The sequence below is a fragment of the Triticum urartu genome, chromosome 2A, assembly GCF_056163025.1.
Source record: "Triticum urartu cultivar PI428250 chromosome 2A, HENAU_Tu73, whole genome shotgun sequence".
NCBI classification, from domain to species: Eukaryota; Viridiplantae; Streptophyta; class Magnoliopsida; order Poales; family Poaceae; genus Triticum; species Triticum urartu.
This window is the reverse complement of record NC_141874.1, coordinates 755,613,565-755,626,626: the sequence shown is the minus strand read 5'-3', so window position 1 is coordinate 755,626,626 and position 13,062 is coordinate 755,613,565. Positions and strand designations below refer to the sequence as shown.

At 42.3% G+C, this 13,062-nt stretch overlaps 1 protein-coding gene across 1 annotated transcript; it reads right to left on the bottom strand.

The window, feature by feature from the left end:
• Positions 1-6,796: 6,796 nt before the first annotated feature.
• On the bottom strand, positions 6,797-12,501 carry LOC125534566 (uncharacterized). The gene is made up of 2 exons (XM_048697757.2): positions 7,895-12,501; positions 6,797-7,799 (listed from the first exon to the last, which is right to left on the bottom strand). Exons 1-2 carry the CDS (start codon positions 10,827-10,829, stop codon positions 7,369-7,371), a joined length of 3,366 nt encoding a protein of 1,121 aa, XP_048553714.2. The 5' UTR covers positions 10,830-12,501; the 3' UTR covers positions 6,797-7,368.
• Between the last annotated feature and the right edge of the window lie 561 nt (positions 12,502-13,062).

The window sequence follows — 13,062 nt, the reverse complement described above, 5'->3', positions numbered from 1 at the left end:
AGGTCTCGAAGAGAATGGAGGTCGAAGTGTAGGTTTTTTTTGTCTCGTGGTAGTAAATCACAAACCCACTGTAATTTATGGCTAATGTTGCACAACTAATTAAAACAGGCTTCAAGCATAGATTAGCGATTCTCATATGTATGGATTAACTTTTGCTGAAATTTAAGAACCGAATAGGTGGCGATCATCCGCCACGGGGAGCAGCTCCCATCGAATGATTCGTTTGCCATGGGGCAGCTCCTAGTGATCATTTCTAACTGTTCGCTGAGGTGACGGGCCACGGGGAGCAGCTCCCATCGAATGATTACATTACAAGTTTATTTATACCCGTGCGTTGGTTCTGCCTAGAAAAAAATGATGGTTTGATCTTCCCAGCAAAAAAATGGTTCAATCTTGCCACTAATAGAAAAAGGGTCAAATGTGAAGCACAATAATGCAGGTTTGAATTTGAGCCGGCACTAATGTGTACATTAGTGTCGGTTCGTGGCGGCGATCAATAGTATCGGCTCGTGGCGAACCTTTAGTACCGGTTCATGCCACGAACCGGTACTAAAGATGCTGTGTCAGCCTGCGGTCAGGCTATGGCCCCACCATCACCATTTTAGTGTCGGTTCGTACCACGAACCGGTACTAATGAGGTTATGGCAAACTGTTTTTAGTCCCACCTCGCTCCCCTAACAAGCCTTTTACCACCTTAAATATGTTATTTCTCAAACTATCACAAGCACTTGGTCTTTATTGAACTCTATGTGTAGAATTTGTGGCCGCAATATGAGTCTTCATTGGTTTATAAATCGTTGATGACTCATATGGACAATTCAGATTGTACACACAAAGATCATTGATGATCAAAGTATTTTTTTGATGTATAAGATCATATTGACAATTTAAACTGTAAAGAAATATAAGATCATGATCTAAATGCTCTTATATTTTTTGCATTCAGTATGCACCATTCAAAGCGACGCCATCAACTTTCAACCGTTTATGCCTTCATTTGCTATTTTTCATGCATTTAATAATTTGTTTTGAGAACTAAATGACCTGGAAATTGAAAAGCACTATAAATGAACTCTAAAAAAGTTGAAACTTGGTATGGTATCATCATTTCACCCACATATCATGTTCAAAAAAGTAGAGAGGGTTACGGCAAAAACTGGATGCACTTCGTTTACAAACTGGACAATTTCTTTCAAAGTATTCGAGTTTCTGACGAAATTAAACTCATATGTTACAAAGGCATTTCATTTTTTCAAACTTATTACAACTCCAGACTTTTTGTGCATTCAGTATGCACCATTCAACTGCTAGGCGGGAGGAGCTCTTTAGTACCGGTTCCAACTGCTAGGCGGGAGGAGCTCTTTAGTACCGGTTCGTGGCGAACCTTTAGCACCGGTTCGTGCCACGAACTGGTACTAATGAGGTTGTGTCAGGTAAGGCTGGGGCCCCACGAGCACCTTTAGTACCGGTTCATGGCATGAACTAGTACTACAGTTTCTTAGTAAGCTGTTTTTTAGTCCCACCTCGCGAAGAGAGAGGGACTATGAGCGGTTTATAAGCCCTGAGTGCAGAGACGATGAAGAAGAGGCTCAATGCTCACGTTGCTTAGCTTCAAGCCATCAGGAATATGGTAGACTGCACGGAGCTATGTGCAGTGCAGTTTACACTATTCCAAAAGGCTTGAAGCTAATTAACGAGCATTGCACCTCTTTTTTATTTTTAATAACTTATTACAACTCCGGACTTCTTCTGTTATGGCAAAAACTAGTTGCACGTCGGCATTTCATTTTTTTTAAACTTTGGTTATAACTCCAGACTTTGACCATCAAGTTTTAACCATCAACTTGGCATGGTATACAAAAATAAATGAATAGAAAAAAATAAATAAAGCAGAAAAGAAAAAAAACTATAGCAGAAAAGAAAAAAATATATAAAAAACTACTCAGAATAAATAGAAGAAAATAAATATAGCAGAAAAGAAAAAACTACTCAGAAATAAATAGAAGAAAAAATAAAGCAGAAAAGAAAAAAATTATATTTGCTATTTTTCATTCATTTACAAAATGACCGTGAAATTGAAAATCACTACAAAATGAACTCTGAAAATGTTGAATTTTGGCAAACTAGATGAAAAACAACTCACAAATAAATAGAAGAAAATAAATATAACAGAAAAGAAAAAAAGTATACAAAAAACTACGCAGAAATAAATAGAAGAAAATAAAGCAGAAAAGAAAAAAACTATAAAAAAATTGGGGCGCTGTCCTGTGGGTCTGCTAGGCCACGGGCGTGCAATTACAGGTCCTAAAGTCCCAGCAGACTCACAGGGCAGCGCACAGAAGTTAGGCCCACAAGCCTGTTATATAGAGGAGTTCAAAGAGGCAGCCGCGACTGGGTTTATAAACCAGTGCGGCTGCCCTTCGCCCGGCGAGGTGGGACTAAACTTTGCGCACTGCGGGATGGCAGCGCGAGGCCTTTAGTATCGGTTGGTGGCTCCAACCGGTACTAAAGACCACCCTTTAGTACCGGTTGGAGCCACCAACCGGTACTAAAGGCCTGCTCTTCCCGCCTCTTCGCCTGGCCAAAGTTGGCCTTTAGTACCGGTTGGTGGCTCCAACCGGTACTAAAGGCTCATCCTATATATACAGCACTTACGAAAATTTCAGTTACATCTCCCCACTTAGTCTCCAACCTCTCGCGACATCGCCGCGCGCCGCTCGATCCCGTCGTCGCCGCCCGTCGCCCGTCGTCCATCGTCGTTGTCACTGTCCCCGCCGCCGCCCGTCGTCGTTGTCGTCTCGCGCCGCCGTCCGTCGTCGTCGCGCCGCGGTCCATTACGTCTCTCGCTCTTGCGTACCCGCGCCGCGCGCGCACCGGGCCCGTACGTACGCCGCCGCCCCCGCTCGTACGTACGGGGCGGCAGCGTACGGGGCCGCACTGCAGTGTATACGTACACAGACACACACATACACACACACACATTTTTTTACTTATTTTCTGTTTTTTATAAAAGTTAATTAGATGATCGAATGTTAGATTAATGTCGAATGTTAGATGAATTAGCTAGATAGAAAACTTAAATATATATTAATGTCAATTGTTAGAGATGAATATAGCTAGATATTAATTAGCTAGGTATATGAGATTTGAACTAGTTGAATAATTAATATAACTAGTTTATTTTTAGTAAGAAAATTGTCAAACTAGTTTATTTAGGTATATGAGATTCGAACTAGTTGAATAATTAATATAACTAGTTTATTTTTAGTAAGAAAATTGTCGAACTAGTTTATTTAGGTATTTGAGATTTGAACTAGTTGAATAATTAATATAACTAGTTTATTTTTAGTAAGAAAATTGTCGAACTAGTTTATTTAGGTATTTGAGATTTGAACTAGTTGAATAATTAATATAACTAGTTTATTTTTAGTAAGAAAATTTAGGTATCTGAGATTTGATTATCTAATTAAAATATTATTTGTTAATGAGTTTTTCTGTTTATTTAATTTTTTTAATATATTTTGAGTTTTTATAAATGTTAGATTAATGTCGAATATTAGATGAATTAGATAGAAAAGTTAAATATATAGTAATGTCAATTGTTAGAGATGAATATAATTAGATATATTAATGTCAAATGTTAGATGAATATATATTTGAATTGGCTAGGTATTAATTAATGTTAGATAGTAATATGTTTAATGTTTCACCTATATAAACATAGGAAATGTCATCTGACGACGAAAAAGATTTCATTATGTGCGAACACTATGAAGACCAGCGCGGCCTGTGCGATAGAAATTTCCTTGTTGATGGTAGGCGCTTAAGCATCAAGCTGAATGAGACATTCGAAGTGGATACAATAAGTCACAACGGCAATTATTATTTTAATGCAAAACTTATGCTTCATTTGCTTCAACTTATAATTTTAAAGTATGACTTATGCTTCATTTGCTTCAACTTATAATTTTAAATTTTCACTATTCTACTAGTGCATCCCCTGCCATGCAAGAATTTTTGTTTTGGATAAATAGGTTTTAGTGCTATAGATGATATGGAGGTAAAGAGAGTTTACTTGAAGACCGAGCATGGGTATACTTTCAACGTCAAATTATATAATGGAGACACATACATCCATTTTGAATGCAAAACTTGGCAAGCACTATGCAAGGCTTATGCATTTGAGCCTGATATGGTTATCACCTTTGATATTCGTCCGGAAGATGATATTGAAGATAATATAGACATCTGGGTCGATGTGCAAACGCCTCCAGTTCTACCATTATGTGAGTTTTTCTCAACCATGCATGCATATGTTTATGTCTTTGATACAGTTTATTCAAAAATAGTTGACAACTAATTTGTATTGTCAGCTTATTTCGGTTCAAGCAAACATGTCCGGCGCTTGATAGACAGGACCTACTACTGCCCCGGGGCTCAACTAAACTGTGAGGAGATAAGTCATTATGTTTCATGGCTTGAGGATCTTCATACTGTCAAGACAATTTTTTTTCCTGAACTTAGAAATGTTAGTACTCAAAACGTGCGATCAATGGTGATCGTATTGAACTACGGTCACATCTATAATCGAAAGATGGTAAGATTTTTACTATTTATCCTTAATTAGTGCATCTTTTGCATACATTATTTTTGAAGCTAAACTTTCATTGCTAAGTATATTAATTACTATACGATGTTCTTCAACAGGGACTTCCGATGACAGTTGTGCCTCAGTGGATCGAGACAAAAGGTCGCATGTCAATGGTTAGCTTACGACCAAGATTTCCTACATTGCACATGAGTGCATTCAGGATTTCTGAAAGCAAAGAATGCTTAATAGTGAAAGATTGGAGCAAAATTGTTAACGATCGCAGAGAAGTACTAGGGGGCAACAAGGAGAAGCGCAACCCAAGATTAGGAGACAGATTCATCTGCATGCTCCAGTATGATGAATCAGTAGAGCTATACATGTTCTATGCTATTCTACCTGAGAGGAAGCAGCAGGAGTGATTTAGCTAGTTCATGCTCTTAGTACTTGGGGCGATTTGATAATTTGCCACCCCTTACTTCCCCCTTTCACAATTTGTCACCCATTGTCTCAATGACGGGCGGGTCCGGGCCCCACATGTCATTCTCGGGGGGGGGGGGGGAATTATGAAAGGGGGAGGTAAGGGGTGGCAAATTATCAAATTTGCCTAGTACTTGTCCTCTCTCATGTCCGTATTGTCCTGAACTTCGATGTTGGTGATGATTATGTTGAACTCGATGATATCTTTGCTTCTGTTACAAAGTGAATGTTTCTTCTTTAAGCTAGCCAGTGTTGGTGATGATTAGATAGCGGTAATGACTATGATGATTAAATAGTGGTAATTAATGACGACTACGATGATTTTTAGCTAGCTAGAGTTTATTTATTTATTAATATGTGATGATGATGGTGATGAGTTATTAATATTATATATATCATTTATGAAAGAAACCGCAAATTAGTTTGAACTGGATGGATCCTAGCTAAGTGATCTATATATATATATATATGCCATATCCATATCCATATCAAGTATAACAACTCATTATAACATAAAACAATCTTAAATTAAATTGATAACACAAATTTAAATGAAAAAGAAAAAATAAAACAAAAACCCACAAACATTTAGTACCGGTTGGTGTTACCAACCGGTACTAAGGGTGTGTTTGGTTCAGGAAATGAAGCGAAATGTAACGGGTCGGACCTGCACCAGGGAGCGATTCCTGTGTTTAGTTGAAAAAGGGAACAGAACGCACTGGTTCTCTAAAGAGGAATATTCCCCCTATATGCCGAACCGGGTGGTTCCTCCAAATTGGCCGGACCACGCGGAACGCGTCTCTCTTGCTTCGTCCCCCACTCACCAACGAGGAAGGCGTCCTGTGCGGCACCCCGCTCCCTCTCCCTCGATGGGCATGGCGGCGGCCATACACCTCCCCCTCCTCTACGACACCCCCTCGCCGCGGTTGGATATGCAGCCTCGCCGGCGTCTCCTTCCCCTCGTCGGAGATGCAGCTTCGCCGCGTCTCCTACCCCTCGACCAAGGATCTGGGAAAGGACGGGGCAGCTCCCTCTCGATCCGGCGGCTCGCCCTCTGGAACGACGGCTCCTCCCCGGTCTCTCTCTCGTCAAGCAGCAGCTGATTGCTCCCTTCTCCCGTTCCTCTCACCCAGTAGGCAGCAACGATGGCAGGTCAGATGCAGCCGATTTGTTGGGAAGCAGAGCAGGCGGCGGTCGGCTCGGCCCGTCTCCTTCCCGGCAGCTAGCCGGCCGGTGGCATCCAGACACCTGGGCGGTAGCAGCACCAACCAGGGAGCAGCCAATTCGGCAAGCAGCAAGAGAAGCATCAGCGACGGCAAGAGCAAGCTTCTTCGATTGGCTGTTTCTAACTAGGCATTCTCCGTCCAATAATCAGTAGTACTCAACTTGATTAGTGCTAGCTTTGTGTGCTCTGTGTTGAGACTGGTAGTAACAATTTTTGTTGTCATTAATACTTTGTGATCTAGATTTTGTGCTTCATCAACATTTGTTATTTATTTTCTAAAAAGTTGCTGTGACTACCATTTTTTATATATAAACAATCAAATATCAGGTTATATATTTCAGTGAGAAATCATTGTGAAATTAAAATGTTGTTCAAAACTATTTATACTTACGAGTGGAGTTATAAATTATTGTGAGCGGAATCAAATTCATTCGATTCAATCTCTTCAACCAAACACCGAAATGTAACCATTCTATTCCATCTACTATACTCAAGCAAACACAGAGACGGAACCGACCCATTTAGTGGAATGGAACCATGACATTTCATTTCACTTCGTTCCGCAACCAAACACACTCTAAAGGGCTCCCGGCCCCCGGAGCTGACTCGTGCCACGTGGTTGCCCTTTAGCACCGGTTCGTGCTGAACCGGTACTAAGGGGCAGGGCCTTTAGTGCCCACACTTTAGTGCCGGTTACGGAACCGGCACTAAAGGGCCTTACGAACCGATGCTATTGCCCGATTCTGCACTAGTGTGCCAGTGAAAGAAAAAAACATGGTTCAGTCGGCGGTGTGCCTTCATCCCTTTTGGGACCAATCTCCCCGCCTGTATGACAAACCGACGTGATCCAGGCAAATCATGTGTGCTTGTAAATTGATTGCGGTATTACAGATCCAGGTAATTAACCATCAAGTAACAACTGTGATAGCTAGGTACAGTATATATATGATGGACGAAAATGTAGCAGCGCACAAAGCCTCATGCTTCACTTGGTATGGGAATAAGGAAAGAGGAAACTGGTGTACTACACACATACATAACACTGATATGTAGTAGGGCCGAACACATGCCAGTATCAATGACGAGGCTGCTGCGCTCCTCGTGCTGCTACCATGGAAGCAGAGTAATCCTTCTTGATATTCTTCAGCCTCACAACCACGTCGCTCATGCTTGCTCTCTGATCAGGGGAATCACTTGAACACTCAAGACCCAGCTCAAATATCGACACAAGGAAGTCCCCGTTGCAGGCAGTGGAGGACGATGCTGATTCAGCAGTATTTAGTTGGTGATGGAAAACACGACTACTTATCTCATCATCTTGCAGCAGCTTTGTGTCGATGATATCGACAAGCTTAGCCGGAAATGATAGTAAAACCCACTGCCTAAGGCTGGATTCTCTGATGAACATGTGATCCGTGGGCCTCTTCCCGGTGAAGACTTCGAGCAGCATGATGCCAAAGCTGAACACGTCGCTCTTCCGTGATGCCTTCCCCATGTAAGCAAGCTCTGCTCAAAAGAAAAATTCAACAGTCAGATAACCAAACTACTAGCTAACCTCTTGGCAAAGGAATTACAAGAGCACGGTCGTAGCAAGTGCATACCTGGGGCCATGTACCCAATTGTCCCTGGCATACTCGCTGAAACCATGGAGTTGTCATCACCTAGAAGTAACTTTGCAATGCCAAAGTCTGCAACATGCACCGTCATGTCCTCGTCGAATAACACATTGCTAGGCTTTAGGTCGCAGTGTAGGATAACTTGATGGTGACGGTGGTGGAGATATTCCATTGCCTCCGACACACCAAGCATAATGTCCATTCTCTTGATGAATCCTAGTGGTTCACTATTTCCAGTGTGCAAGTATGCTTCCAAGCTACCATTGGGCATGTATTGAAGCAGCAGTGCTCTGAAATCCAAATTGGAACAGGTATTCAATATCTGTATCAAGTTGCGATGCCGAGCCAACCGCAACACCTGACATTCAACAACAAAGCTCCTCATAGCTTGCTCAAATTGCATATTGAGCACTTTTATTGCAACCATCAAACCATCATCTAATTGGCCCTTGAAAACTTTGCCAAAACTTCCAACTCCAAGTAGGTTGTCCTCGTTGAAATTTCCAGTGGCACGAGCAATCTCATTGTAGGATACCAACCTATGGCTGATCGGATCAGCCATGTCAGTAGGAGTCATAACATTTGGTTGCTTCTTTTTCTTTCCCAACATTAGGTATAAAAAGGCAGCAAAGGCAACAACTGTTATGGTGACAGCAGGAAGTATAAACTTGAGGAAGTGTTGACCATGAGTCTCGTCTAGACATGGTGAGAACCCTAGATGAGGAGCACCACACAACCCAACATTCCCAATCAAAGATTGCAATGTGAGGTTTGTGAAAACACCTCCATTTGGTATTTGCCCTTCTAATTTATTAAAGGATAGGTTCAGATAGGTAAGGTATGTGAAGTTGGCCAGGAACTTTGGTATTGAGCCTGAAAGATTGTTTGATGATAGGTCCAATGTGGCTAAGTTGGTTAAGCGTCTGAAAGAGTCTGGGACTAAATCCTCGAAAGAGTTGTATGAAAGATTTAGATAGGTTAATGGAACTGCAGCTTGTCCAAATGAGCTTGGGAGCCTACCAGCTATGAGGTTACTAGAAAGATCTATTCGGTCCATACTTTGCATATGGCTAAGATCAGAAGGTAATGTACCGGTTAGTGAGTTATGGGACAGATCAAGTTCGATAAGTTTATTAAGGTAAAACAAGCTTGATGGTATGGTCGACGATAGTTGATTATAAGATAGATAAAGGTGCTCCAACATGGTCAGGTTGCCAATGCCATCTGGTATGGAGCCAGACAATGTATTGTCGTGCAGGGATAGCCATAAAATACTCCTTAACATGACAAATCGTGTCGGAATTGGGCCAGTCATGCTATTTCCAGAAAGACCAAGGGCCTCGAGACTCTCCAACTTAGAGATGGATTCTGGTATTTCCTTGGTTAGATGGTTGTCTGCAAAGCTTAATTCAAAAAGATTACTTAGATTTGATAGCGTAGCTGGAAGCCCTCCAGTCAACTGGATGTTGACTCCTTCAAATTGTAAGAGATTAGTAGAGAGGTTCCCAACGTAGTTGGGGAGACTCCCAGAGAAAGGATTATTAGATATGCCAAGGGCTTGGAGTTGACGGCAATTGCAAAGGCTGGCTAAGAAACTAAGATCCCCTTGGAGATTATTATCTCGAATATCAAGTTTCAAAAGAGGCATGTTATTTCCAAGTGTTGATGGTACTGGTCCAGTCAGCTGATTCGAACGCAAATTTATGTAAGACATTCCTGACAAATTTCCAAGAAAAGCTGGGAAGGGACCAGTTAGTTGATTTTTTGCAAGATGCAAATCAGTGAGTTGTGTCATTTTACCCAATTCCACCGGAATCTCTCCGCTTAGATTGCAGTATGAGATGTCAATAGTGTTCAACACGGTGAGATTACTGAGCACAGCAGGGATTGGACCACCAATGGCTTGGCCACCCATAGAAATCCCCAGAAGCTGTGGTAGCTTAGCCAACCATGTCGGCACGACATCTGCAAAGAGGTTTCCCGCTATATTAAGTATCCGAAGGTGCTTGCATGATGCAAGGCCCAATGGAATTTGACCTGACAATCTGTTCTTAAAGATATCAAATGTTTGCAACATGGGGAGACTAAAACTTCTGTTGAAAGGTATAGGACCTATAAGATTGTTGTGTCCTACGCACATCTCCACAAGCCTAGACATGTTGAAGATGGTAAGAGGTATTGGACCTGATAGCTGGTTATATCTCAAACTAAGAAACTGAAGCATGAGCAACGAGCCAATGCCGTCTGGTATTTTCCCAGACAGACTGTTGTTGTGAATGTCTATGTAACCCAGTGAAGGCGTGGTGTCGAATGAGAAATTCGGTGTGAGGCCTGTCATGTAATTTTTTTTTATGGAGAGGTACCTAAGGCTAACTAGGTTGCGTAGCTCATCTGGGATCTGTCCAGAGAGTTGGTTGAAATCTAGGACGAGAAATTGGAGCCTCGTGAGGTTTCCAATTGAGTGAGGGATGATATCTGATAAAGTATTATGGCCAAGATCCAAATATCTCAGGCGTGGTAACCTTCCAAGATCAGCGGGGATGGAGCCGGTGAGGGTTGTGTTGGTGAGGTTGAGTACATGGAGGAAAGAGAGGTTACCGAGGTGAGGGCTGAGCTCTCCTTGGAGGGGCATGTTGGGCAGCTCCAAAGCAGTGACACGCTGGTGGTGGCGGCTGCTGCATGACACGCCGGTCCAGTGGCAGAAGGACACATCACTTGTCCAGTTATTTGCAAGGATGCTCAAAGGATCGGATAACTGGGATCTGAATGCCAGCAGCGCGGCAAGGTCAGTGTTGTTGCTCGGAGCCGGAGATGAAACAACCATGGACGGGATCACCAACAAGCTGGTGGCCATCAGCATGACCAGAGTGTATGTAGGGGCCGTCATTTCACTGGAGTGTCGCGTGTGTGCTAAGGCCATTTGTGTATGTTCGTTGGCTCAGTACGGGCGGAGTCGGTCTATTTATGCCATGCAGCAACGTCTGGAGCTGTGGCCAATATTAACCACGACTGCTTCCTGTCCTTGCTCCTCGGGCACCGGTACAGGGACATCGCATGCCTAACCTCAAGTGAGACAAGTGTATCTTTGTTTGGTTCTACCTAGACGCAAGACCTTGACCACGACCTTGATTTAAACTCAAGTGAGACAGGTATGTCTTTAATTTGCTTGGTGACTGTAGGCAGCACGCATCAGGAAATGGCAGCCACATGTCTGCTTGCCAACGTTCTTCCAGGGGCAAAGAATTTTCTACAGCGATAAGGGCCACCCAACGATGAGTTCTGTTTGGCCGGAATTTTCTTTTTCCACCATGATTCCAAATCACGCAGTAGGATATTTCTTCACCGCTGTGCCATTAAGATGATGATTACTTTACTTAGTAGAGTGGAGCAAACTGTGCCGTTAGATTTTAGTACCAAACTGATCTCAACAGAAAAACCAACTGCCGGAGACTAAAACTGAACCATACCAAAATGTGTTGTTAGATAGATATTACTAGTACCATACAGTAGGATATCACTCATATTCTTTCTATTTAGCTGCTTGCCACATACCTGAATGCCGCCGCTCTGTTTGACAACTGCGTGGTTTTATGATTCCAGTAACTGAAAATCGATTTCGACAGAGGTTCAGCTGTTGAGTACCCAAATACGTTCAGAGATCTCAGTAACTGAACGATCCAAACCTCAAGCTTTCCGTTTCCAAGCGGCGAGGACGAGAAGGGGGGCAGAAGCTCGGAGGGAGAGAGATCATACAAGGAGATTGGACATTCAGGCGGTCCCGGCGGTGCTCACGCTGCATCGACAAGACGTGGTCGAGGCGTCGAGCGACAGCCAAGGTTTTGGATCCCAAGCGGTCCTTTTTTCTCGTGGGGCACCGAAATTCACGGTTACCACGAAATACGGAAAAAAATTCAGACGAAATTTAAAATCAAATTTTGAATTCAAATATTTCAAAGTTGATATATATAAAGTTTTAACTCTTTGAGATCAGTAGTTGTCCCCTAGCATAGTGGCTGTTCACACGCACCAATTTTTTTCTTTTGCATTCTAAAAAAGTAAGAAAATCACGAGGGTGAAAGACTCGAACCCGCAACTCGCAGCTCCAAAGAGCATGCCTTTGCCACTACGCCATCGCCAATTCGTTTTGTACATCAGAGATGCAGCCTATTTGACTGGGTCAGAGTTTGAATTCAAAATTTTCAAAAAGACTCGAATTTTTTTGCTCGGTATGAGTGTTTTTTGTGAGGTAGCGGTAAACGCGGTAACCGCTTGGGATCACGAAATTTCGAGCGGTACCCAAAACAGTTGCGACAGCAGCCCCATGATGCCTCCGCCTCAAACTTAAGCCGAGACGAGGTGCCTCCTTTCCCTGGCGGACATCTTTTTTTCACAACGAGCTGCGTTAACATTTTTTTGAGAATCTTTGTTAACATTCTTTTGTCAAATACCTGAATGCATTTCATGGGGAAGAAATTCTCCACACGAAATATGTTCTGAACATATTTTAGATTCTTTTTGGATTTTGTTTTTACCTATAACGATCTAAAGCACCATAGCTCATATTTTTTGTCATGTTTTTGTTAGCTTCGTATGGGCATATTTCTTGACATGTTTTAATTGACGCGAATACATAAACATTTTTTGGCATAAGTTGAAACAAGTAGAAAATCATGTTTTCCATAGAAAAAAAGGTTAGCCAGCAGTTACTACTTCAATTTGTGATCTATGTGATGTACAAAATCACATTAATTAAGTAGTACTACTTGTTTATCAAAATTTACAAAGAATCAATGTATGCATTGCATTTCGTAACAGGACAACGTAATTGTTGATGGTAGCGAGGATAGCAAGGTCCATGAGATGATGGAGATCGTCAAAGTGAACAAACAAACTTCACCCGGATGGAATGTTTGTGCTAGCTTCGTGGAGGCCCCCCTTTTCGAAAAAAAAAAGCTTCGTGGAGGCGCATATATCATAGTAACGAGGTGCCAGAACGTACTAACATCCTTTATCCTTTCCTATTTGTCACTGATGGTCTAGTAAATCTTTTTAGGAAGGAGATCGCCGTGGGCGGTTTGACACCCATAAAGATAGCCAGAAATAGTCTGGGTATATCAAACCCGTTGTTCGCCGATGATAGCCTGATCTTCTTC

What these genes read in the sequence shown, in the direction of transcription:
- LOC125534566 (XM_048697757.2), bottom strand. Translation starts at nt 10,829, where the DNA reads ATGGCCTTAGCACACACGCGACACTCCAGTGAAATGACGGCCCCTACA. An exon ending in AATTGGGTACATGGCCCCAG is followed by an intron (nt 7,800 to 7,894) that starts GTATGCACTTGC and finishes TCTTTTGAGCAG; the next exon opens with AGCTTGCTTACATGGGGAAG.